The sequence below is a fragment of the Kogia breviceps genome, chromosome 12, assembly GCF_026419965.1.
Source record: "Kogia breviceps isolate mKogBre1 chromosome 12, mKogBre1 haplotype 1, whole genome shotgun sequence".
Taxonomy (NCBI): Eukaryota; Metazoa; Chordata; class Mammalia; order Artiodactyla; family Physeteridae; genus Kogia; species Kogia breviceps.
The window spans coordinates 89147715-89174991 of record NC_081321.1 but is presented as its reverse complement, the minus strand read 5'-3'; the positions used below and the strand labels follow the sequence as shown (position 1 = coordinate 89174991).

The 27277-nt window shown below is 46.4% G+C and overlaps 1 protein-coding gene across 2 annotated transcripts in view; it reads left to right on the top strand.

Annotated features, from left to right (window-relative positions):
- Positions 1-27277, top strand: part of SYN3 (synapsin III) — a 443491-nt gene that overhangs the window by 372138 nt on the left and 44076 nt on the right. For both annotated transcript variants that reach the window (XM_059081741.2, XM_067010054.1), the window contains exon 7: positions 1247-1309. In XM_059081741.2, the coding sequence (XP_058937724.1) occupies positions 1247-1309 (63 nt within the window). The remainder of the gene's footprint in view (positions 1-1246; positions 1310-27277) is intronic.

The window sequence follows — 27277 nt, the reverse complement described above, 5'->3', positions numbered from 1 at the left end:
CACAGCAGACCCTTGTCCTGCAGCTACAGCCACTCCTAAGTGTCAGACTAGGTGCTGGGCACCAGGAGGGAAGAGCTGGGTTCCTCCTCTCAAGGCGTCCAGAGTGTCGGGGGGGCGGGCAATCCAGGACAGAGCGACAGGCACCAGAAGAGACGACTGCACAGCACAGAGAGTGGGACGTGATTACCTCTGGCTAGGGCTGACTCAAGTCAGAGGAGGGGTATTGTTACTAAATAACGAGAAGGGATAACCCTTACCCTCAGGCAACTCCAAATATACTTGTAGACACCAGGCAAACCCATCTCAAACAACATATGAACAGGATGAGGAGGAAATGCATAGCCTAGGTTCAAACCTGGTCCCCTCACTTGCTAGCTGAGTAAGCGTGGGCATGGGGGAGCACCTAACCATGTGAGCCTCTCTCCTCCTCTGTGTCATAGGGAGAGGAGGCACGCACGCCCCATAGGTCTTGCTCAGAGGACTGATTAAGGCACAGATTCCATATCGAGCACCTTCCCTGGGTCAGGCAGGGTTCTAATGGCTGGGGATGCAACAGGGAACCAACCAGGACGGGCTGCTGCTCTGTTGCTCTCTGAAGGAGATGACCCAGGGCAGTTGCTCAGCACAGCACCCACACAGCGCAGCTCATAAATGCTTGTGCTGTAGCATGACCGCTATCATTAAGAAAACTCACAGCATGGCCTGGAGAGAGCTTGGGGGAGGGAATGAGAGTTTCCAGATACCTGAAGGTCGTTGTCGGTAATCACGCAAGGCAGAGCCGAGACAGGAATATTTAAGCTGCCTTTCACTGAGTGTTTACAGCGTAAAGCCTTCACGTGTAATAGATCAGTTAATCCTCACAGCAACCCTGTGGGATGGATACTCATCATCCCCATTTTACAGATGCGGACCCTGAAGCACAGATCCATGTGGTAGCTTATCTGAGGTTGCACGAGTGGTAAAGCCAGGATTCGAAGCCAGTCAGTTTGCTCTGCTCTGCATTCTCCACAGGTTGGTGGATGCGTCGGGCCGGCTGGTTTTAGGAGCTCGGGGCTTCCTTTGGAAGCTGAAAGCAATGGCATTTAGGGTGTTTAAGCCACAGAGGGATGACCATCTGTCCAAGCATTCTTTTGGGGATTGCTGGTGATATCAGATGACCATGTCTTTCTACAGAACAGGCAGCGACCAATGTCTTGCTGGTGATGCTCTGGGATGCTAACGAGTAATTTCTTCTTGTCTCTTTCAGCTCACAGCCCCACACTTCCCTGTGGTGGTCAAGCTGGGACACGCCCACGCCGGAATGGGAAAGGTATGAGAAGCAGCTCTTCCGCTTATGTTAATACTCGCACGGCTTCCCCAGACTACCTGTTCTTCGCTCCCTGTATCCCCCATCACCCCCACCTGAGCCCAGCCACGCAGATCAAAGTATTAGAGGAGACCCAAATTCACTCCCTCTCCTCCCCAACCCACCTTTCTCTGAGCTCCCACGGAGCATCTCTCCAGCTCAGGCCACACTAGCCAAACCCTACCTGGCTAACTCTTTCCTGTCATTGTGAATTCAGAGAAATAGATGTAAGGCATTTTGCAGATGGTGATTCTTCTGTTCCTGTCATCATCTCCACAGCTACGTGTAAGCTCATGTCTTAATCATCTCTTTATCACCTGCAACATTAGCACCCGGAAGGTGGCAAATGCATATGGCTCCCAGGAGGAAGCCCCTGGAGTCAGTTTCTACAAAAGTAAATAACAGATTTTACATAGTCACAGTTGACGCTGCTACCGAACCTAACTTGGGTCCGCTCACCCGCGTGCAGTAAAGCCAATCTATTGACACTGGGTTGTGGTGAAGGAAAGTGCAGCTTTTATTGTAAAGGTGCCAATACAAGGAGGACAGGTGGCTCCTGCTCTAAAACCCCGAACTCCGCCTGAAGGGCTTCAGCAGAGCATTTGTAAAGGCCAGGTGAGGGAGGGGGTCGCAGGGAATGTCATCCGCTCATGCACAATTCTCTGATTGGTTGATGGTGAGGTAACAGAGTGGTTAACGTGATCGATCCTTAGGCACCAGGAGGTCTGGGGACTCATGATCATCAAATAGTTCATTTCTTCCATTTGGTGGTGGTTTTAGCATCTGTAAAACAACTCAAGAAGTGTGCATCAGATACTATTATCTAGGTCCTTCAGAGAGGAGCTACAGTAGAAGATATGGGGGAGGAGTCTGTCCCAGGAAGTCCTTATAGGGTCCTGCTCGGTTACAACATATTATGACAAATTGTACTGGTCAGATTTTTGCAGTTGCAAGTGTAGAAACGCAAATCAAATTAGGGGGTAAAAGATAATTCATTGGTTCAAGGATCAGGAAGTCTGGGATAGTTCTTGATAGATTCAGGCAGAGCTGGATCCAGGAGCTCAAATGATATCAGAGCTCTTGGCTCTGTTTATCTCTACTTGGTGTTTCTTCAGGTAGTCGAGATAGATGGCTGTGGGTGACCCATTCTGGTCCCTAAGCTCACCGTCCCAGAGGAAGAAAGACCCTGTCTCTTCCCAGCATCTCTGTAAATCTCATGGAGGGATACGGGTCAGTACTTGGGCTTCTGGAGATTTACTCCTAAATAAGGGGAGTGGGGATGGGGAAGTGTCGGGGGCTACCACAGGCCACCTCTCAAGCTTCTGGCTCAAACAGAACCGTGTGAGAACATGTGGATCTCAGTGCCTGCCGTCCCCATTGGCGGGACCTGAGCCCACACACAAGGCCCAACCTGGGCGTCCTAGATAAAGGGCAGCAGGGGCCAGTAGAAACCTTGCTTTGTGTAGGCCCAGCCCAGCCACGAATAACCCTGCACCCTGCGCCTTCGTTCTTCCCACCCCATTATGCCTTCTGCATCACCTCCTTCCGCCTCAACTCCATCCCCTTCAAGCAGCAAAGGATGGAAAGGGTCAGACAGGTCAGGGCGTGACCTCAGCTCTGACCTTTGTGTGAAGTGGAGCAAGTTGCCATCTAACTTCTCTTGGCCTCCTCATCTGACAAATGATGATACTTCTTTTTATTGAAGTCTGGTTGATTGACGATGCTGTGCCAATCTCTGCTGTAGAGCAGAGTGACTCAGTTATACACAAATAGACATTCTTTTTTCATATTCTTTTCCATTATGGTTTATCACAGGGTACTGAGGATAGTTCCCTGTGCTATACATTAGGACCTTGTTGTTTATCCATTCTAAATGTAGTAGTTTGCACAAACAATGATACTTCTTATAACCAGCTTTAAAATGAATCCTTGTCTATTATATCTCAGTAAAACTGGAAGAAAAAAAAAATTTTAATCCTCCCGCCATACTACCTCTCCCTGAAAAGGACACATTGTGAGGGCAGAGATTTTTACCTGTTTGCCCACTACTGCACCTACGGCTCCAAATGGCTCCCGGTGTACCCTAGCCCCTCAGTTTGTTGGTCAAGTGGATAAATGAGTAACTCCCTCTTCAGATGCCACCCTAAGTCTGCTCCCCACTGCCTGTTCTCCCAACCCCTCCTCCATCCCCTATCATCTGGCTATAGCTTCTCCACTCCTGAGACTGCTCTCCCCATGGTCCTCAGTGACCCTCTGCTGCTAATTCACCTGTCACTTTTCTGTCCATAGCTGAATTTACCTTTCTATATCATTTAAACCTGCTGGATGTCCTTTCTGCCCTGAAACTCGTGCCCCTCTCCTGGCTCTCTGCTCTCTCTCTGACCCCTCCTTCACAGTCTCCTTCAAGTGCCTTCCTTCCTGCTCCATCTTTAGCTGCATCTATTCCATCAGCACACGCTATCTGAGCTCTCGTCTGCTCTTTTAGCTTCAGCTCCCATCTACACACCAACAGCCCCTCAGTCACATTTCCTCTGCAGAGCATTAGGCTCTTATACCCAGTTACCTCCTCTACATCTCCACTGCGTGCCCCGTGGAAACCTCAGACTCTAAACTTCCCAGAACATGCCCATTTTGTTTTCAGACAGCCCACCCTCCTTCCTCATCTTTATCCTCCTCTTCTTCCTGGGACCATCTCTACAACAGGAACCACCAGTCCCTCCATTGTCTTGAAACAGAAATCTGGGAGTCATCTCCCCTCCCCTGTGTCCAAATGGTCATCAAGTCTTGTCACTTGCCCTTTTGTTAATGTTTCTCAAACCTGTCCCTTTCTTTCCGCCTACTGTCACCATCTTGGACAGCTTTGGTAAAGTTAGAGGGTTCCCAAGAATTAAATTCCGTTTCTAAAGCTTAAAATAATCCCAGACAGGAAATAAAAAGAAGGAAATACTTAAAGAGACTGACGCAATGTCAGGGAAGGGGATGCCTCTGAGAAACTCAAGCCCCAAAGGAACTCCCAGAACATGGAAAGGAGGCCACATCTCCGAGGATAAGAAGTGTCACCCTCTGGAATAAACTGAGGTTTGCAAAAACGCTGAGATCCAGGGGAAAGGACTTTTCTCCTTCTGTCTGGAATGAGAAAAGTATCAGGAACGGCCTGGACATGCCAACTGAGCAAATGATGTCATATTCATGGCTGAGGGGGAGAAAGACAGAACGGTATCTTCTACAGTACTTCCACCTTCTCTCCAGAAGGGAGATTGTCTGTCTGGAGAGAAGCAAGGAGAACATTTCTAGGAGGAAACTGGTGAAGAGGCTGTCAATTAACTCAGTCTTACTGGAAATCCACCCAGGATCCCATGATTGAAATTCCTGACCCTCCTCAATTATATTTTGTGGATGAAATATATATTATGGATATTCACACATATTATATGTGGATGTTCACACATATTAATTCATACCTACTCTGTGCTAAGAATCGGAGGATGAATAGGACCCAGTCCTTGCTCTCAAGAAACTGAGGAGACAACCGCATAAGTAAATAAGTATAAGATGTGCTGAGGATCTGATAGAAGGCTGTGCAGGGAGTGTGGAGATTGAAGGAAGGAGCTTAATTCCACCTAAGGGATGGAAAGAAGTTCCCTGTCAGGGTAACTACGTGGTTTGGTGTGCCTGGAGATTTTTTTTTTTTTTTTTTTTTTTTGCGGTACGCGGGCCTCTCACTGTTGTGGCCTCTCCCATTGCGGAGCACAGGCTCCGGACGCGCAGGCTCAGCGGCCACGGCTCACGGGCCCAGCCGCTCCGCGGCATGTGGGATCTTCCCGGACTGGGGCACGAACCCGTGTCCCCTGCATCGGCAGGCGGACCCTCAACCACTGCGCCACCAGGGAAGCCCGCGTGCCTGGAGATTTAAGGAATTCTAACAAACAAGAAAGACTCGAAGACAAGAGATGGACCAGTACCCTCTTTATTAAAACAAAGAATAGTGGATGTCACAAGGCACAGAAATCAAAATATAGTGAAACGCTGTGCAGTTTGGGGATCACTTAGTTAGGAGGTAATCACGGGGCGCAGCAGGGGTTCTAGGAAACCAGTAAGGCTAGACCAATTTAAGAGGGTGGTGTTCTTCCCCCAGGGGCATTTGGTCATGTCTGGAGGCAGTTTTGGTTGTCACAACTGGGGGTGGGGGAAGTGCTAGGGACGTCTGCCATCTACCCGGTGGGAGCCAAGGATGCGGCTGAACACCCGAAACTGCCCCCTACAGCAAAGGATGATCGAGCCCCAAATGTCAAGAGCATCAGGGTTAAGAAACCCTGCACGAAACTAATTTCATTTCCTTTGTGGAAAGTTTTACCAGATTAGAAACCAGAGGAAGCAGTGGTTATTATGGAGTTCAGCATGTTTCAAAGTCTGTTCCAAAGGACCATGCTAAAGACTATTTTAGTCAAATACGAAAATTCCATGTTAAAGTAGGTTTTTAGTACAGAACTTCTCAAGCGTCGTAAATTTGCTCATATACCTCCTAGGGGTACAAGAACATAAAATCTTGTGCAGAATTTTCCAGATTTACCTGACTCAAGAAACTTTTCACCATTTTTTAATTGAGATGCGTGTCCTTTCCTTAATTTGTAAAAACTCTTCACACATTAAGAGCATTCATCCTTTGTCATACTTTGCAATGATTTTTCTCCATTTGACAGTTACGTGGCCATTTTATTATTCAGTATTTAACCATTTTTAAAGGTTTTTTTTCAATTGTAGTCACATGTTTCCAGCTTTGGGAGGCAGTTTGTTACAATGGCTTAAGGGTGTTGATTTGAATCTACTTGTTAGTTGTGAGACCTGAGGTTAAGTTACTTACCCTCCCCCACCCTAGTTTCATCTTATGTAAAAGGAGGATATTAATAGTATCAACCTAATATGCTGGTTGTGAAGATTAAGAGACATTATTCATGTCAAACACATAGTTCAGTGCCTGGAACACAATAGGCACTCAATAAATATTAGCTGTCATTATTATTAAGAAAGTTTGGACCTGCTCTGGGAACCCAAAATCCAATTGAAGTCAGTAGGGGAGATGTGACTAAACAGCATCCTCTGTCAGAGACTTTATTTCATTTGGCTGCAAGTTCAGTGGGAATCAGATGAGTAAGGAGTTGCCAAAAGCTCTAATCCATAAACACCTAATAAATAGGTGAGAATGGGCTCAACCTCATTCATCACTAGGGAAATGCAAATGAAAACTATGATGAGATGCCACTACATAATCACTAGACTAGCTCAAACTAAAAAGATTAATAATACTAAGTGTTGGCAAGGACATGGAACATTTGGAACACAAACACAGAGCTAGTGAAAGTGTCAACTGATACAACTGCTTTGGAATACAGATTATTATCATCTGCTAAGCTGAAGTTACCCAGAAGTTCTTGTTTTAGGTATACCCAACCTAAATGCATGCGTGTGTGCTCCCATGTTTATAGCAGCTTGTTCATAGTTAACGAAATCTGGACACAGTCCATGTGTCCATTAGAAATAGAATAGATAAATAAATCGCAGTATATTCAGACAAATGGAAAATTTCCAGCAGTGAAAATGAATGAACTACAACTATTTACAACAACATGCATAAATTTCACAAATACACCATTGAATGAAATAAGTCAGATACAAAAGGATGCCTATTTATATGATTTCATTTATATAAAATTCAAAACCAGGGAAACTAAACTATAGTGTTAAGTGGGATACATATTAAGGTGATAAAACTTTTAAGAAAAGCAAGAAAATTACTACCATAAAAAAATAGAAGTTACCTTTGTGGAGGAGGGAGGTGTGGCCATTGGGATGCAGCAGGAGTGGTCCAAGTTCTAGTTCTTGACTTGGGTAGTAGTTACGTGGATGTTTGCTTTGTGATTGACAGCTCACTGAACTGTCATTTTTATACTGAGCAATTCTCCATGTGTGTTATATTTCAAAATAAAATAAGGTTTTTTAAACCTTGTTTAGGACATATTAATGGAGATCTGATTTCCAAAATAAAGTGAGAGTCCTGCACTGCACTGATTCCTCCATGGCTAGAACATTGTATTCGGTGCTGGGCTGTAAACCAGTTCTGGATGTTTGAAAGAACCATTGACACATGAGTATGTCCAGGGGAAAATGAACTGAGCAATGGAGGGCAGAGGCATCCAGGCTAGGAGGGCCAGAGACAGTGTGGCCACCGTCCCCAGAAACAGAGAATTGTCCTGGGAAGGTAAGCTGGGCTGCTTCTATATAACATGTAGCAGCCAAAAATGGGACCAAGGTCAGGGGGAAATGCATGAGGGTTGTGTTGAAAGAGCAACTTTCTAACAATCGGAGGTGAATATTAATGGAATGAAGAGCCCCTTTGGGTAGGAAGTTCTCATCAGTGCAGAATTGGAGCAAAGAGGAATACTTACTGGAGAGTTTCAAGGGAATTTAAGGATTATGTGAGATTCTTAGCCTGAGATGTTTGAACCCCGTAAAACTGAGACACATCTGCGTATGTTTATGTGTGGATGGGGTATGAATGTTTTGCAGGGGGAAAGAGTCCATAGCTTCTTTCACCTTTTCACAGGGGCCCATGAGCCTCCCAAAGTTTAACATACCCTAAAGGTGACTGCTACAGTATCTTTCAATGAAAAGAATCTGTGGTCTTAATCAATACTATGAGCGGTCTATTGAAAGGAATGGCATATTTGTTATTATCATAGAAGTCAAGTTCAAGGCCAACTGCCAGTATAGTGTGGGGGGTAGCATTTGTAGAATCTGAAAGCGTGTTTCTGGTTTGAATCTGTATTAACCATTTACTAGTTGTGTGTCCTTGGGCAAGTTGCCTAACCTCTCCGTGCCTCAATTTCTTCATCTCTAATATGGGGACAATAATGTCCCTCCTGGAGTTGTAATGATGATAGAATCAATCAGCCCAGGCTTAGGAAGGTGCCTGGTCAACACTCAGTGAATGGGAGCTTTAAAAACTCACTACAAACATAAACCATTACTCTGATTACTTAACTGCTTATCTCAACTAAGATGAGACAAGCGTTGCTCATAATAGACAAAAAGGGGAGGAGAATTAAATTCTGGGTAAATTCTTAAAGTAAGGAAACCGGGATTCCAGCATTCCCAGGAGAGACCAAGATAACACGCAAACCCCACCCTGGGAGTCACCTTATCCTTGTTTCATAAATTCACAGACTTTCAGGACTTAAGTCCCAGCACCCAACTTAAAAGATGAGAACCTGAGGCCCCAGAGAGGAGAAGGGTCTTGCCCAAGGCCCCATAGTGAGGAAGCATCCCCAGTAACAGAACAGGAAGGGAAAGAAAATCCTTTGAGATTATTCAACCCCATTGCGTACTTCACAGATAAGAACAGTAATAGTAATAATAGCCAGAATAATAATAAAAGCTAATGCTCTATGGAGTTTGCTCTGTGCAGGCACTGTTCTAAGTGCTTTATAAATTACTCATTGACTACTATTCTCATAATCACCCTATGAGGAAGATAGATACTGTGGGTATCCCCACTTTTCAGATGAGGAAACTGAGGCACAGGGAGTAAGGGGTGGAATGGGGTTCAACCCTGGGCAGTCTGGCTCTGGCTCCTAAGCTCAGTGAGAGGTAAAGGGCACTGCCATGGTCACAGGTTAATAAGCCCAGATGCGGGCTTGGCCGGGGTTTGCTGTTCTACTAAGAGGAGCCTGGAGTGATGAGGGACAGGGGTGAGGCGCCCTGGCAGACGGCCTGTCTGTCCTGGGGGGACGAGGTGGCAGCTCCTAAATGCACTGTTCTCCAGTCACCCCGGCATCTTGCACACCCCTGCTTGGCCGGGGCCGCTGCTGTCATCAGCTCCCAGCGACCTGGACTCTGATCTCTTCCCTCGGGCTGACTCACTTAATAAGACTTCCCAGCATTGTCCACTTTTTAAAGTGCGAGTAGGTGGCCAGATAACACGGTAATGGAGGGAAAGGGCTAGAAAATGAACAAGTGGGGGAATGGAACCCAGGGGAACGGTCAAGAAATCAAGTGCTCCCCAGCACCTGGGAGGTCACCAGGGAGGAAAGTCAGTCTGTGTTTCATGCTCAGCAGAAGCTGAGTCAAGTGAGAGCGGGGCAGAGGCTCCAGCCTGCAAGGCATGCTGGGGAAGCGGTGTTCACGGGCCGCTGCCAAGCTGTGTAGGAGGAGAGGAGAGAGGGACACACACTGCCTCCAGCAACCTCCCTCTCAACTCCACCACCCACCAAGTCCCCCCCGCCAGATGACCACTGCCTCCTTTACTCTCTGCTTCTCTTGAACAAAATGGGCCCTTAAGGGACTTCCATCTGTCCTTTACACCTTAGTGAAAATTGTAGACACTGTGCTCTGCATCTCAGAGCCTCTGGCATGGGGTTGCCCTCTCTATAAGCACGATAAATACTCTCGATCCTCATTATTCATGTATTCTGTATTTCTGAATTTACCTACTCACTAGGAATATATTCGTCACCCCAGAATCAATTCTCATAGTGTTTTCGTGGTCATTCACAGACACGGGCAGAGCGGTGAATCAATTGCATGTTCCTGCCCAACTGATGTCGACCAGGAAACACTCTTCTTGTTTCAGCTTGTAAACACGTGTCCTCTTCTTGGCCTATTTAGTGCCACACTTTTGCGTTTTTGTCCCTTGTGTTGGTGATTTCATTGTTTAAAATGACTCCCGAGCGTAGGGCTGAAGTGCTGTCTGGTGTTGCTAACCCCAAGCAGGCTGTGATGTTTCTTATGGAAAAAAATGTATGTGTTAGATAAGCTTCATTCAGGTATGAGTTATGGTATTGTTGAGTTCAGTGTTAATGAATCAACCATATATATTAAATAAGTTGTCTTTAAAAGGAAGCACACATAACAAGATTATATATTGATGAGTTGATGAAAATGTGACCATAGGCTTGCAGGAAACGAACCCTAGGAGCAGTGGTTCAGGATTCGCTAATTTAGCGTTTGCTGCAAAGTTACAGAACGTTAACTACTGTGAATAATGAGAATGGACTCTGTGTGTGGGTACATATGTGTATATATCACACACACAAACACACATATTCTGTAAAGAGTCCTAAGGGCCTCTTTCTTCCTTTGGATGCCAAAATGCCACAATTCTAAGCACAAACAGGAGCAAACTAAAACAGTTATTTCATGACTCTGTCCAGCCTGACATCTGTCATGTTGAAGATGACATCACCTGGATCATCAGCTCGTTTTCCTTTTGAGGGTTTAAGGCTGAGATCTCTACTGGTGACGCTTACTCTGCCAATCCCCGCAGATTTGCACCGTCCTTGGTTGGCCTGGGTTCCGGAAACCTGGGTCCTCCTGCCAGCCTTGCACTCCCTGGGGCCCACAGTATCCACCTGGGCAAGTCATTTAAACACATAAGTGCAAGGTGCCAAATATGTCAAATATACACGATTTTCCTCACCAATCACTTGGAAGAGCTAGTGAGTAGAAGTGCCTTAAAAAGTATGAGGCGCCACGTGAATGTGAGGTGGAGAGGTAAACGAAGAAGAGCATGGGCTTTGGACTTAGACCTCACTGGGTTCTGATCTGGGCTCTGCTGCCATCAGCTAGCATTGTGACCTGGTGCAAATTCCTTGCCTTCTCTGGGATAACTCAAAGCACATCAGATGGGATGAACAAAGGTACACCAGCTGGTGCAACAGGATAAGTGCCTTCAACATCTCCTCTAACCCTCAAAGGTGCCCTGAGAGCTATGTCTGATCCCAGCTTTCCAGAGGTTCCAAGAGTTGTTTTCATTAAACTCACAGGTAAATGACGGAAGTGGGATTCGAACTGAGGTTGTCAGGTCCTTCAGCTCTTTTCTTCCTGCTGCCTGGGACCCTCAGGAACGCCCTGGTGGAATCATCTCTTCCCATGATAAGGCAACCAGCCAACTTAATTGGAGAGTTGATTTCTAAAGAATTTCACAGGGTTCCACCCACAGTACCTTGGAGGCGAACACTGACCTTTGCATATGAACTGCTCTTGTTGTCTGCTGGACTGATCTCACCCCAGGCCTGAAGCCAAGAATAAGAACCCTTGTGCAAGAGAATAAGAAGAAAAGGAAGAATATTACACCCTGGCACTATGTCTTAAAAACAGTGTACACCCCCAATCACTTACAGGCCCCCTTTTGTCAAGAGGGACAGAGACACAGGAACAGACTCATCTGGAAAGAATAAACTACCTGCTCTGTGTGCACTGACCACACCACTCCTCCATGGAAAACAACATTTTTGAGCTGACAAACACTGAAAAACAGTAGGACTTCCTTTTTCTTTTCTCTCCTTTCCTGGTAACATCTGTTGACCCATCCTGGCATAGTATGCAAGAAAGGCCAGAGAGGTCATTTCCTAGGAGTCTCCCCAAAAGAGGAGGGGGCAAACATCGCCTGTTGGGGGATGCTCTGTATAATTTCCCACAACTTGATGACCAGCTCCATACACTTCCCCCAGCATTTGACAGTCATGTGCAGTTTACAAAATTCATCCACACTGGGAGCCTGCTCAGGTTCCAGGGTATGGTTATCATGATACCCAATTAACAGATGAGACCAGCAGAGATCGAGGAGGCGAAATGATCTGGCACAAGGTTGCACATTGTGTGCTGGGAAGGCTGCACATTCTTTCCCCTGGTCCTGGCACCCACGCCAGGGAAGGGAAGCCTCCAGAGAGTTCTGCCAGCCCACCTGAAACACAGCCTGTGTGTCCACTGAGGTCTTCCTCAGCCAAAATGTGCAGGCGCAGCCCATTGTTACTATCAGCAGGCGGTAGAAGTGATGTCCTGAAACAAGCAGATGCCACCTGCCCTCTGCAGCCGCAGCCCAGGCCAGCTTCCCACCCTGCTTCCTGCAGATGAGACCAGCCACACCTCTGGCTTCTTGGAAATAAATCCATGTGGAGGCAGCTGGCATTGTTGCCAGCAGGTGGCAGCAGCAGGGTTGTTTGTGGGAGGACGCCAGAGAAGGATGTAAACAGGGGGCTTACTGCGCTTTGGAGAGAGAAGAGAGTGTGTGTGTTTGGGGGCAGGGTGAGCAGTTATCAGCATCCTCTACCAAGCCTCCAGACAAATGAACACTATTGGCAGAACCTGTCCTCTCACCTTGACTACTGGCCCCCAGCCCCAGGAAACCTTCACACCAGCACTCCATCCTCCAGTAGTGAGGCCATAAGATGCAAGGGAGGCCACGTGGGGCAGTGAGGGCTCTTCAGCCTTTCCCATATCATGACGCTTGTGGAAAACGGCTGTATGGAGGATTGAGGGGGTCGATGGAGGGGGCTACCAGCAGCTGAAGAGAAGAGCCTGGGACCTCCAGCCACTCTGAGGGATAAGGGCGCAGCAGCAAGAGCTCCTATTGGGATGCGCTGGGTGATGAACCGAGTTGAGTGCAGCCCCTGAGTCAGAGAGGCCTGAGCTCCTTGACAACCTTCTCTTCAAAGTGGGAACTTTGTAGAAGGGCCGGCAGTCTCAGCGTCACCTGGGAGTCCCTTACAAATGCAGAGCACAGACATATCCTCCGACCTGCTGAATCGGATGCTGCATTTTAACAAGATGCCCAGTGACCCGCATGCTGCTCTACGTGCCCAGAGGACGTGAACTCAGATGCTCACCGGGTGGTCAAGATAGTTACCATGATGAGTCAAGAGTCCAGGTGGGGACTGTGATGACGCAGAGAGCCCAGGCCAGCCTGCATGGGCAGCCACACACAACTCAGTCCCCGCCGGACAAAGCCCTGGGAGACACTGCAGACCTGATCATCCGATTCTTTCCTAAGCCAAGTCTCTGGGTCTCTGATATGAATTCTCCTGATTTTAACATACTGAAAACTAATTTTAAAATCTTTTGAAACGCTGTACAGGCCAAGTAAAACACATCTGTGGTCCACTGAACACCCTGGGGCACCAGTTGGGTGCCTCCAACTTTAGAGTCAGTGCGGTCTTACCCTCTCTTTACAGGGAGCCATGCAGTCTCATGGTTAATGCCACAGACTCTGCAACAGCTCCAGGAGTTCAAATCCCAGCTCGGCCACTTCCCAGGTCTATTCTATAACCTTGGGTGAGCACTTGACTTGGAGTCTTTGTTTTCTCATCTGTAAAGTGGTCCTAATAAGTCTCCCTAATGGGTGAAGAGCTGCCCTGCAGCCTGACTGAGATAAAGCACTTGAAAAATCTGTGGCTACTTCAAGAGATGTTGATTCACTTCCTCTAGGGCCTAAATGCCCCCTCTACTTTCCAGTGCTTACAGATCACTGGAGGCCTCGTTAAAATGCAGATTCTGATTCACTAGGCCTGGGTGGGGCCTGCCTGAAAGTCTCCATTTCTAACAAGCTCCCAGGTGATGTCAGTGATGCTAGACCCAGCCAGTTATTCATGCCAGTCAGGGGTCAGCAGACTTTCTCAGTACAGGGCCAGATGGTAAACATCTTAACCTCTCTGGCCAAATGGTCTGTTGCAACTACTGGACTCCACCATTGTGGTATAAAAACATCCCTAGACAAGAGGTAAATGAATGCATGTGGCCTTGTTCCACTATAACTTTATAGACGCTGAAATTTGAGTTTCATATAATTTTCACGTGTCATGGGATTATCGTTCTTCTTTCCATTTTTTTTTTTTCCCCAGCCATGTAAAAACTATTCTTAACTCATGGACCTCACAAAAACCTACAGTCAGCCTCCCCCGCTGGATTATTAACTCACTGGGTGCACAAGCTGCACCCACTATGTCCACCTTTCCTCCTGACCCAGCCAGTGCCCTGGACAGCGGGAAGCCCCCCTCCTTCACCCTGCACAGTGTACGGGGGCCCTGGGAAGCTGAGGTGTTGCCTTTCAGAGCTGACACTTGTCAGGTGCCTCCCTTCCCTTCCATTCAATCTCACGGTCACACTTTAACTCTGTAAACACACGGGCAAAAGAATCAGTGACCCAGAGCTCAATAACAACAGAAGGAGTTTTGATTTATTAAGGGGAAGAGCAAAGGAAAGGAACCAGCAAACTGATAAGCAGGATAATTAGGCAGTTCCCTAAACAGTCCATCAAACCCTCAGTTGTTCCCATCACTTCCCACCACCCCTTCCGACCCCTGGCAGCATGTGACCCAGGCAGCCAGGGCGAGGATATCCGTTAACGGGACTCTGGGTCTCAGCCTTTGGAAGGACTGGGGGCGGGGCAAAGGCTTTTGAGAATTTGAGACCAGGGCTCTTGTGTTCATTCAACCAACATTAATGGATTTGGTGCCCAGCTGTTCTGAGTTAGGGACTCAGTAAACGTTTATTGAATATTTTGGCAGATGTTTATGAACATTTGTTATGTGCAAGGAATGGGCTAGACCCTGGGATGGAGGACTCTTGGTTAAGATCCAGACATGAAAAAGACATGGCTCCTGAATGCAGGAAATTTACCCACAAAAGACACAGGCTCACGCTAGACCACAGTTTGGGCAGTGCTTGCCAGACTACCTCCCACAGGCCAAACCCGGTCCCGGACCTGGTTTTGTTAATAAAGTTTTATTGTAACACAGCCCTGCCCATTTGTATACGTATTGTCTATGGCTGCTTCCACACTATAGCATCAGAGTTGAATCATTTTCATGGCCTGCAAAGCCTAAACTATTTATCACTGTATTCTTCACAGAAAAAGTTTGCCAATCTGTGGTCTAGTGCCATGCTTTTCCAAATATTTGTAGAGCAAACCCCAGTAAGTAATACATCATGTAGGAGGAGGCAGATGATAAAATAAACAAATTAAACTGCAATATGTCAGGTGACAAGAAGGGCTGTGAAGGCAGAAACAGGAGAAGAGGGAGAGAGCATGACGGGGCAGGGGGCTGGGGCGGTTATCAGGGAAGCCTTCCCGTGAAGTGGCACGTGAAGGAAGGAGAGAGTGAGCTACGTGGACACGTAGAGGAAGAGCGTGACAGCAAAGGGGAGAGCGTGCACAAAAGCCCTGGTGCAGGAGTGAGTGCTTGAGGTGGAAAGGGATGGAAGTAAGGCTGGGGAGTTGGGGAGAGGTGGTAGAAGGTCATGTAGACAACTGACTGCAGTCAGAGCAGAATGAATAAACCCTACAGCAGAAAGACAAGCCAAGCACTGAGAAGGAGGTCTAGATAAAACTAAACCATGATGCAGGGGGAACCTCCACTGATTTATTAATTTGTCCAAAAATCACGTCTTGTAAGTGTGTGTAGGGACTGTGCTGAGGCAGCAAATCAGCTCCTTCAAGGAGCTCCCTTTCTCGTAGTGACAGAGGCCGTGCGAGCAACTACATCATGACAGAGGGAAATGCCAGGGGGAGCGGGAGCACCTCTGGGGGGACCAGGGAAGACTTCCACACGATGGGAAACAGCTGCATCTCAAAGGATGAGGAGATATAATGCAGGTTGATAAAGCCAAGAAAAGCATTCCAAGCAATGGGACCAGCACACACAAAGACATGGTGGCCCAAGAGAGCGTCGCGAGCTGTTGGTACAGTGGGAAGAGTGGTTCTCAAGCCTGGCAGGGTGTTCGAAGCACCCAGGAAGCTTTGAAATTATACTTCTACCCGGGGCCCACCCCCAGACTTTGCAGTGATTGGCTGGAGGAGGACCCAGGCACTGGCATTTTTTATCTCCAGGAGATGCTAATGTGACACCAGTACTTCAGAGCTGTGGGCTGGAGGGAGACATGGAAGAGTAGGTGAGACTGGGCAGGAGTCATGGCCAGATCATAGATGCATTTTATGCTGCCCTCTACAATGTGGACTTTATCTTCTAGGTAAGAGAGAGACCCACTGGTGGCGTTTAAGCAAAGAATGGGCATGGTTGGATTTATAAGGTAGAAAAAGCTCTCTGGCAGCAGTGTGAGAGGAGAGGAGAGAATGGGGGCCAGGAGGGGAAGATTAGAAACCCTGGGAGTTATTAGGGGGACACTGCATCAGTTCAGAGAAGAAATAAGGGTTTGCACCCAGGCAGGACCAAGGCAGTGAGGAATGAGATAAGGATACAGTCAAGAGATGTGGGAAAAGCAGCATTGAAAGAACTTAGGGACTGCCCGGATGCAGGGCAGGAGGAGAAAACTGAGACTATAATGATTCCATTCACGGAAATACGAGATCAAGAAGGCTGGGCTTGAGGGGGAGGATAATGAGTTCAGTTTTGAACATTTTGAGTTGGAGGTACCAGTGGAAAATAACAACAACTATAATAATCACAAGCCATTTATTGAGCATTTACTAGGTGCTGGGCCCTGTACTCCATGCTTTATATTCCTTGTCTTACTTAATTGTCACAACAGCTCTAAGAGGTAGATAACCTGACTGTCCCCATTTTACAGAGGGGAAAACTGAAGGTCAGAGAAGCTCGGTAAGTGAGAAGAATGATAACTTATTGTATGCACATGCCACTTTGCAGAGCTGGGCACATGGTGAGGGCTCAGAAAATGGCAGTAGTATTAATTATTACTATCTTCTCTCCACCGTGGGAAGGAAACACAGGCCAAGTCTGCAGGGAAGGGAACCAATCATATTTAGAAGCCCTGTTTCTATATAGATGTATATATACTTAGTATATATGTATGTATATAGTATATAGAGATGTATATTTAAATGCCTTAGTGTGTATATATGTCGCTATACTCATACTCCATCTGTTGCTGCTTTTCCTTTTTGGCTTTTTAATTAGACATCTCAAATGCCTCTTGATCTTACCCATTCTCCAGTCCTACCCCATGCCCACCCCATAATTATTTTATTTCTTTAATTTTTCTTCCAAAGTTAATCTCAGTCTACTCACATTTGTTCTGTTCTACAAGGGAAATTGTGTTGCTGGCCATGTGGCCAGAGTAGGTTTTTTTCTTGTGGAGAGAAGGGAAACTTTATTTATTTTTTTTAAAATATAACTCCTCTCGACTGTTCCAATGCCAAGTAAACAAAGCTGCTATTCATTTCGGCATCTCCCCATCTCTATCGTGCCCAGAGTCATTTTATCAGCAGAGCCTCTTGGGCTGTCTCTCCAAGAGCTTGGAACAGCAAATAGGAATGTTCTAAAAGTGAGTGGTATGAAAATAGAATCCCATTTAATGAGGCTGTGAGCAAGGCTGTTGCTGAGAGCAAGGCTGTTGCTCACTTGGTGAGTGCAGAAGCAAGCATTATGTTTAAAGTCGTGGTCAGAAAATGCCAGCTTCTCACATGTGGCCTCAGCAAAAAGCATCAGCGAGCCCATCACTAGTTAGTGACTCAGGGGCAAGGAGCTGAGACAGCTGGACAGAAGACTTAGAATGAGGTCACCACCCCCAAAGACCCTCTCCTCATACCTGGAGAACACCCACCCCACCCCACCTGCCCCCATGATACGTCTGCCATGGCCCTGCTCTTCTTGCTACCACCCTTCAGTATCAGTTTACTCCACCTGTGTCCCACTCATGGACTCCTAGGTATCCACAGCACTTCCTCAGCAATGACCTGGCCTTGCTCTTCGGTCTCTGAGCGCTCTGCCCAATGAACTATAAAAACACTCAATGTATGTAACCAGATCTGTGTGGAGCAGCTCCAGATGAAGGGAGGAGATCTGGAGTTCCACTCAACTGGTCTCCTTGCATGGGTCCGTGCCCACAAAGAAGGAACCCCCAAGCTTCTCTAAGGTACCTCAAGACTCCATGGAGTCCAGGTCGAAAATCACTCCCTTAGGTCAAAAGAGTGCCCAGAGGTCATGGTCAGCAGTTGTTGTTCATTTATTCATTCAAAAAAATAGATCCCAAACACCTACTATGCACAAGGAGCAAAGGACATAGTAGTGAATCTAACAGACAAGTCCCTGCTCTCACGGAGCTTATATCCTTGTGGGGGGTGTGGACAAGTATAACATAACGTAAGACCATGATAAGTGCAAGAAAGAACACGAGACTGGGTGATGTCATAGAATGCCATAGCGGAGTGAAAGAGCTGCTTTAGATTAGATCAGGAGAGGCCTCTCTGAGGAGGACAGAGAACGATGGAACAAAGACAATGAGGAACCAGCCCTGAGACTGTCAGCAGCAAGAGCTTTGCTGGCAGAAGGAATGAGTGCAAAGGCCCTGAGGCAGCACTGAGCTTGGCAAATTCTAGGACCTGAAAGAGAGAATGAGGGGGTAGATGAAAGGAAATGAGATCAGAGAGATCAGCAGGGCCAAGATATGTTGGCCCTTGTACGTGGATGTTTACGGAACACTAGTGTGCATGGGTCAAGTTCAGATATTTTGGGTGCCCACCACTACGGTAATTTTGTTCCCTGCTGAAATACAGACGGTCTCTGACTTAGGATGGCTCGACTTACAATTATTTGACTTTATGATGGTGCGAAAGTGATACGCATTCAGTAGAAACCGTACGTGGCATTTTTAATTTTGATCTTTTCCCAGGCTAGTGATACGCGGTGTGATACTCTGTCATGATGCTGGGGTGCAGCATCGAGCCACGGTGCTCCGAGTCAGCACATGATCACGAGGGTGAACAACAGACACACTTAACAACCATCCTGTACCCAGATGCCACTCTGGCTTTCACTTTCAGTACAGTATTCGATAAGTTACATGAGATATTCAACACTTGATTATAAAATAGGCTTTGTAGTCAGATGATTCTGTCCAACTGTAGGCTAGTGTAAGTGTTCCGAGCATGTGTAAGGTGGGCTGGGCTAAGCTATGATGTTCAGTAGGTGAGGTGCATTAAATGCATTTTCGACTTAATGGTATTTTCAACTTAGGATGGGTTTATCAGGATGCAACCCCATTTTAAGTCAAGGAAGATCTGTAATGAAACTTGGACACATTCCTCCTACATACAGGAAATGGCATTGGATGGCGAGGCCAGGAGTTCTAACTTTCAGGAAGTCCTTTTCCTTCCTTCCAGGTTTCCTCCCTTCCCTTTCCTTTCCAGAAGCTGCACCACCAGAAGCAAAGTAGCCATGTCACTCTCCAGGGGGCTTTAGATTCCTTTTCTGCAGCATAAGTTGACTGGATGACATCAAAACTCTCTTTTCCAATGAAATACTACACAGAACTTGAAATTATAACAGACATAAATATAGTATTATATTAGCTGTCATTTCATTCTGTAACTTTTAATTCACAACATCTATTGTCAAGTCCACCAGGAGAACACTGAGACTCCTCTGATGAACTTGGTCTTGTATCAGCCTCAGCACCCCACCTCCCTTTATATTTTGTGTCCTTGCACAGCATGGTCTTGAGAAAAATCAGTAGTGTTTTACCGACTTGCTCTGCAATCTGAGGTTATTCTCTAAATAAACCAAAATGGAAGGAGAAACCTTACTCTGGGGGCTGAACAAATAAGGATTGCCCAGGAAGCCCAAGTTAATGTATAGTAAACATTTGAGTCTGCTTTTTGGATGCTCGAAAATCAAGCTCTTAAATATTTTGTTTTAACAAAACAATAATCAGATTTTTGTTACAATACTTCAAATCCTTCCATGGAACACTGAAAAACAGCATCAGTTGTCTTCCAGCAAATAGTGTTCTGGCAAACTGGCTCTCTGGGAGGAAAAACTGCCCAAATTTGTAGTGTTTGCCAGTTTCTAGGGTGTAAATCCTTCCGCTGTGGACAGCATGAAGCTAACAATGGTTTAATAACTGGCTCACAAATTTTCTAAATATTTAACAATTGCCTCTTATAAGTCAGTATGAGCCAGCTCCAGGATACCACTGCTTCCAGCCCTTATGCATAGTTGGTGTTTCTGGGTAGAGCCCCCTTGAAGGCCATCACCCCAAACCTGACACCTGCAGTGGCACACAAGGCCCTGAGACTTTGGGCTGGAGCCAGGGATGGGGCAGTTAGAATGGGGTGGAGAGCAGAGGAGCTGGCGTCCTTAAGTTCAGGGCCCGGTTTGTTGTCAGAAATGGTCAGAGTGTGACCCCAGGGACAGGTGTGGTGACACCACGTTAAGCTAAAGTCCTCCCAAACCTACCTGTACTTTACACACCTCAGATCATACCTCGGGATGTCTCCCCCTTGGTACTCGTCCTTCTAGACCCAGCTGAAGCACCTTCTCCCCTTTAAAGCCTTCTATCCTCTTGCCCTCCTTTGAGCCAGCTTTGGACCTAGTCCAGCTCCCTCTTACTGCACCATCTTACTGTCCTGTCGTTCTGCATCTGCTTCTCAGTGTTCTGGGCCGGACCTCAAGAGCAGAAACTGTGGTTGGAGCCCCAGCGCCTAGCACAGGGCCTGATATTTTTGTTAATTTCTCAACAAATACTAAATGAGCTCCTGCTAAGTGCCAGGCAGTGCTCTGGCCACTGATAATACAGTAGAGGTCAAATCAAAATCCCTGCCTTCATGAGGATTTTGATTCTAGAAGGCACTCAATGCATATTAAATTATTGTCTCATAGCCCTCTATGGTCACTACTCTTAAGAAGACTAGGAGATGAGACCTTTCATTTATTTTATTTTAACCCTAGCATAGAACCCACTCATAAACATGGCCACACTTCATAGTCTTTTTTTTTTTTCTAAAATAGAAGTTATCTTTTAGAGCATTTTTAGATTCACAGCCAAATTGAGCAAAGGTACAGAGCTATTTCATATGCCCCCCTCCCCCACCACGCGCACAGCCTCCCCATTCTCAACACCCCCGCCGGGGTGGTAAGTTTGTTGCAACTGGTGAGTTTTATTCTCCGTGCTAAGAAGAAGTGAGCTGTCAAGCCATGAAGAGACATGGAGGAAACATAAATGCATGTTACCGAGTGAAGGAAGCCACTCTGCAAAGGCTCCATATTATGTGATTTCAAATATATGTAAAAGGGAAAACTATGAAGACAGTAAAAAGATCCGTGGTGAGGCTCAGACGGCTGCCTAGCCACAGCCACAGCAGCGTCAGCCCCTCGGAGGCTTTAATCGGAGGAGGAGGCCGCAAAGAGATATCCTCCGTTGAGACTATCCCTGGCTCGAGGAGACTTTCTTTGGGGTTGATCTGAACAATATACATACCTCTGGCAGTTTTTTGCTCCCCCTTAGCGATGTTTTGGAGACCGGTAGAAAAACTTCCCTTGGCCTGGACAGTAGATCCAAACACCTGAGCCCTAGTTTTACAGAGATACGGAAACTAAAGCCCAGAGGAGAGAAATTACCCATATTCACACCCAGTGTACAGCCTACGCAAGAGCCCAGTTCTCCAGATACTCAGCTCAGTATTTGACTACACAGAGATGGCCCTCCTGAAGATAAAGATCAGGAAAGAGGGAATCCAGAATTTAATGAGCTGAGAGGAAGAAACTGTCGTGCTAACTGACACCATATAATACAACGAGAACCTGCTTCATCACTTCTGGGTCAATAAAGTTTGAAAGCCACCAGCGGAAAAGACAATAAGCAAAGAGGTCAGCCTACCAATTGGAACATAATTTGCTCAAACTTGGACACTTAACCCTTCATATTTCTCCCCAGTCTACCCCCTGCCATTTCCCCGTATAGACTCTTAGCAAGGAAAAAGTTAAAAGCACAACTTATAAAATTTGTAGGTTTTGGCACATCCAAAGGGCTGCGTCCGGAGTGTGGAGTTCCGGAGTTTGGAGCTGTGTCGCTGACAGGGTCTTGGTGCTCCGGCCGGGTGTCAGGCCTGAGCCTCTGATGTGAGAGAGCCGAGTTCAGGGCATTGGTCCACCAGAGACCTCCCGGCCCCACGTAACGTCAATCGGCGACAGCTCTCCCAGAGATCTCCATCTCAACACTAAGACCCAGCTCCACTCAACGACCAGCAAGCTCCAGGGCTGAACACACCATGCCAAACAACTAGCAAGACAAGACCACAACCCCACCTGTTAGCAGAGAGACTGCCTAAAATCATACTAAGTTCACAGACACCCCAAAACACACCACCCGACGCGGCCCTGCCCACCAGAAAGACAAGATCCAGCCCCACCCACCAGAACACAGGTACCAGTCCCCTCCACAAGGAAGCCTATGCAAGCCACCCACTGGGTGCAGACACCAAGATGGTTCTGAAGAACCTAGGAGCAGGACAGGAAGAAAGACGTAGATGTAGAGAATGGACTTGAGGACACAGGGAGGGGGAAGGGTAAGCTGGGACGAAGTGAGAGAGTGGCATGGACATATACACACTACCAAATGTAAAACAGATAGCTAGTGGGAAGCAGCTGCATAGCACAGGGAGATCAGCTTGGTGCTTTTTGACCACCTAGAGGGGTGGGATAGGGAGGGTGGAAGGGAGACGCAAAAGGGAGGGGATATGGGGATATATGTATACGTATAGCTGATTCACTTTGTTATACAGCAGAAACTAACACAGATCACTGTAAAGCAATTATACTCCAATAAAGATGTTAAAAAAAAAAAAGATCAGTGTTTACCAGGGGCTAAAGGGGGGGGGGCCCTAATAGGCAGAGCACAGAGGAGTTTTAGGGTAGCGAAAGTATTCTGTATGATACTGTGATGTTGTATACTTTGGGTGACAATGATGTTTCATTGTAGCTTCATAGTCTTTTGATTTTGTTTTTTAGTTAATGATTTGGGAATATCCCAAGGCCTATTAATGTACCATTGTCATAGACTAGGGGTTGTAGGAGGAGGCTGCTGATGACATATTTATCCACTGTCAACCATTAATATTTTAGGTGGAGTTGTTTGTGGTTTGGGGTTTTTTTGTGTGTTTTTTTTTGTTTTTCGTTTTGTTTTGTTCTTTACAGTTTAGGCAGATCTGGGAAAAAGGCAGATAGATGGGGTAAGCTTGAAATTTCATGGAGACAGGATGAGAAAAAGGCCCCCGACTCTGGCTCCCAGCAGCCAGGGCTCTGTGTGAATCCCAGATCCTGGGATGAGGAGAGATCCCAGATTAGCCCAGAGATCCCAGATAATTAGCAGCTATTCCCACTGCCTGCTGGTTATTGGGGGCACTGGGGATCAGAAGGAAGACAAAGAGAAGGAAGGGAGAAATTGCGAAGAAAGTTGAATGAGAGGATGAGGTGAAGGAAAAGGGGATGCTGGGGGTTGAGGAGTCAGACGTTTGCTGCTTCTCAGAGTGAAAATGCCAAATTCTAGGAGAACCTAGAAGGGCCTCCCCAGTCTTCACTGTGCAGCACCATAACCCTAAAGATGGGGTGGACTGTAGTCATGATTTATAACAAACCTACAGACCTATTCCGTTATTTATCCAGCATTGTTAAAACAACGCACATACACACATACAATACATACACACATACACGATCCCTCTGTCTTTGCATAAATAAATGTATTTTTCAATGACATTTTATATCATGATCATAGATTATGAGTTTTATGGCCCAGATAGTTTTTCCTAATACACATTGAAATAAATATCTAACTGTTAAAAGTTAAATGTTCATTTGCGTACCCTCTATGTCATCCCTTGGACCGCCGATGCCATGCACACACCACATTGTGGTGCACTGGTAGAGAGAAGTTGGCAGACTTGGAGACAGTCTCAGTCCTTGATTCTAACCCCTACCTATGTGTCAGTTGTCTCTTCTGCACAATGAGAGGGTTGACCAGATGCCCTCTCAGGTCCTTTCACACTGAGGTTCTGAGCTGTTCACTGAATAAACATAGTTATTGAAGGCCACATACCCAGGCCAGAGCTTTCAGCACCCTGCCCTCTCTCCTCCCACCAAAGCTTCCCCACACCCCCCTGTTACACCCCCTTTCCTTACTACCAGGCACATCCTCCTGGGAGAGAAACCTGCGCAGATCCAACCCCAAAATGAAAATTAAGTTTTTTAATTAGAAGAAAAACACCTCAATTTTTCCAAACCTCAGCACAGGTCTCTTAACTTCCTTAACTTTGGTAAAGTGAATAATGCCCCTTGCCAGGGAGTCACATCCCAACCCACACAAAGGAAATCTCTCTATTGTTTTTTTGAAAAATGTTTACAATGGCCTTTAATATCTCAATGTTTCACAAGGGAGCCAGACAGACAAGGAGTCTAACCGTCCCCTGGTAGGACCGCCACACTCAGCATCCTCCTCCACTATCTGACCGGAGACAGACAACATCTAAGAACTTCAGGAAAGTCAGCAGGTTTTCAAACCCTCCCTAAAAGGGCAGTGTGTGGAGGGAGGGGAGTTAAATACCATGTTTAATCGACCGCAGGATCTGCCCACGAGCAAGATTAGGTATGGCATTGCTATACCTAACATGCCTTCAGCATTGCCCCTATTAAAACCACTCTACAGACAACTGGGAGAGAGGCCTCCACACCCAGAAAATATAAGCCACTAGGGCCAGGAAAGTAAAAGAGATACTTGTGTATCTCTATACTTGATGTATAGTGACTTTACAAAATCTCTAGATACCTTATCCATAAAGGTCCTTTTAGTTAATCACAAGCAGCTTACATTCATTGTTTTGTGCCAGACATCATTCAGTTGCTTACATGGTTTATCTCACTAAATCTTTGTAGTAACTCTGTGAGGCATGTACTACTATAAACCCCATTTTACAGTTAAGAAAATCAAGGTTTAGAGAAGTTGAGAAATTTCCCAAGGTCACACAGCTAGTAAGCAGTAAAGTCTGATTCCCAAACCCATGCTCAAGGCAATACCTTCCATGTGTGAGTCATTTTGTATTTTTTAGAACTCTTATGCATTTAATAATAACTATCACTTAGAGAAATAGATGTTTAGATTGATAGATAGCCATAGACAGAGATGGCTACATAGACATAGACAGAGATGTCATTTCTAATCTCCCAATTCTGTGAGGATGGGTATAAATATTATCATCCCCATATTACACATGAGGAAATTGAGCCCCAGAAAGATTTAAGAACTCATTCCAGGTCATGACATCTACAAGTGCCTAAGTCAGGATTTGAACCTAGATCAGCCTGACCCCATAGTCTGTGCTTTCACTGTGCTGCCTGTAGAATTTCATCTGATTTATCTAACAACTTTGTGACTTGTGTGAGGGGAAAAAAAAAAGTGTGATATAGTAGAGCCTATATCCTATTAAATGGGATTCTACAAACCTGGCCTGATTAATCAGCTTGCGGAAGTCCCTGAAAATTCTATCAGTACACAGTAGTGCATCCTCTATCTCACTCTCCTGCTTGTGTCTTTCAATGCACTTGCAAACTAGTTGTTTCCTACCTGTTCATACCTATCTTTCCATCTACCTAACCACTTCTTTCTCTATCTGCTTATTTATTCTCCACTCCCCCCACCAGAACGTTCCCTTGTAGCTGTCTTGTTTGTTACCATATTCTCAGTGCCTAGCACAGTGCCCTCAATAAATATTTGTGGACTAAGTGAATGAACACATGCTCATAATTACGTGAACAGTAAACACCTGTTCCCCCTCTGAACTATACTACTTGGCATCTGAAAACCGACATTCAGATAGCTCTTCCTTCTGGGTACTATGGGAGAGTAGCTGCACGTTCTGGCTTGGCTGCAAAACACTTCATAGATGTAGGAGCCAGTGTCATAGATGAAGATTATAGAGGAAACGTTGGTATTGTACTGTTTAATTTTGGCAAAGAAAAGTCTGAAGTCAAAAAGTGTGATCGAATTGCACATCTCATTTGTGAATGCATATTTCACCCAGAAATAGAGGAAGTTCAAGTTTTAGATGACACTGAAAGGGGTTCAGGAGGTTTTGCTTCCACTGGAAATAATTAAAGTTTATGCCTAGAAAAGAAAATGAGAAAATGCACTTTTTCCTTGAAAATAAAGACTTTGCTTAAAGTGAAATAAAGTAGTATAGAGCCCTGCAGGAGTTCAGAGGAGGAGGAGGAACTCTAATGAGCTGGAGTGGACCAGGAAGGCTTCCTGGAGGAGGCAACGAGTTCTAGGGCTCTTTGATGGATGGTAGGTGTTAGGTAGAGGAGCAAGGAGAGCGTTCCAGGCAGAAAAGAGACCAGAGCCAAGGCACAGAGAGCACAAGCTGGCATCATCTAGGACTTTGAGGCAGAGCTGCCTCAGAACAGCTAGAAGCAAAGTCTGACTGTGCTTCTGTCCTGGCCACCCCAGGAAGCCCCTAACAGCCTTGCCCATCCCCTTACAAGCTTGAATCACCCAGAGGAGTTTACTCACCTTTGTCTAGTCCCCTCTGGAGCTGGGGACCATCCTCACTAGCAAGCTTCCCCTGACACCTCCATCTGTGTATAAAATGGCCATGGCCTTGGCCCAAACCAGGGTTGGCAACAGAAGAAGGAGAGAGGTAGAGAACCCATGTCCACAAGGGGCTCAACAAACCTGTTCTTTCTGGGACTTCATCAACTTGAGAATATGGAGAAGTAAAAGCAGCAGGCTCTGGGCCCAGACAATCTTCCCACTTACTGGCTGTGTGGTCTCAGACCCTCTCTGAGCGTCATCAGTCCCCTCCAGGCATATGGAGGTGGTAATCCCTATCTCCGTGACTTCAGGGTCAGTACCCACTGTCCTGAGCAGCCACCTTCTCCCCTGTCCCCTGAGTTGACAGTGGAGCACATCAACTCCACATGTGGAATGTTAAACTTCAGTCCATCTCAATTGTTTGCCAAACAAGCTGAGTCCCACCACAGAACACTTCTCTTTCCTCCTATGTTAGGAGGCTACTACGCGTTTAGAGAAAACCGTTCTCATAAGCTCCGTGGAGGCAGGAATCTCGTCTCGTTTGACACTGCGTACGATCTCTAGCACCTAGAACAGTACCTGGCACTGAGTAGCCATGTAATACATGTTTGCTGAATGAATGAGCGATCTCTCTAGTCCTCCGGTCACACCTGCCGTGGAGCTCCCAACCTTGGATCAGTCCGGCCATGAACCTTCATCTCTTCTAAACCAAGACCACTGATCTGATGCTGCAACTACAAATGTATGGCCTCTAGCTTTAGGAGCCCCCAGTTGTCTTAGCAAAGCTTTTACATCTCCCTAGTCAGCTGCCTTTCCCATCCCCAT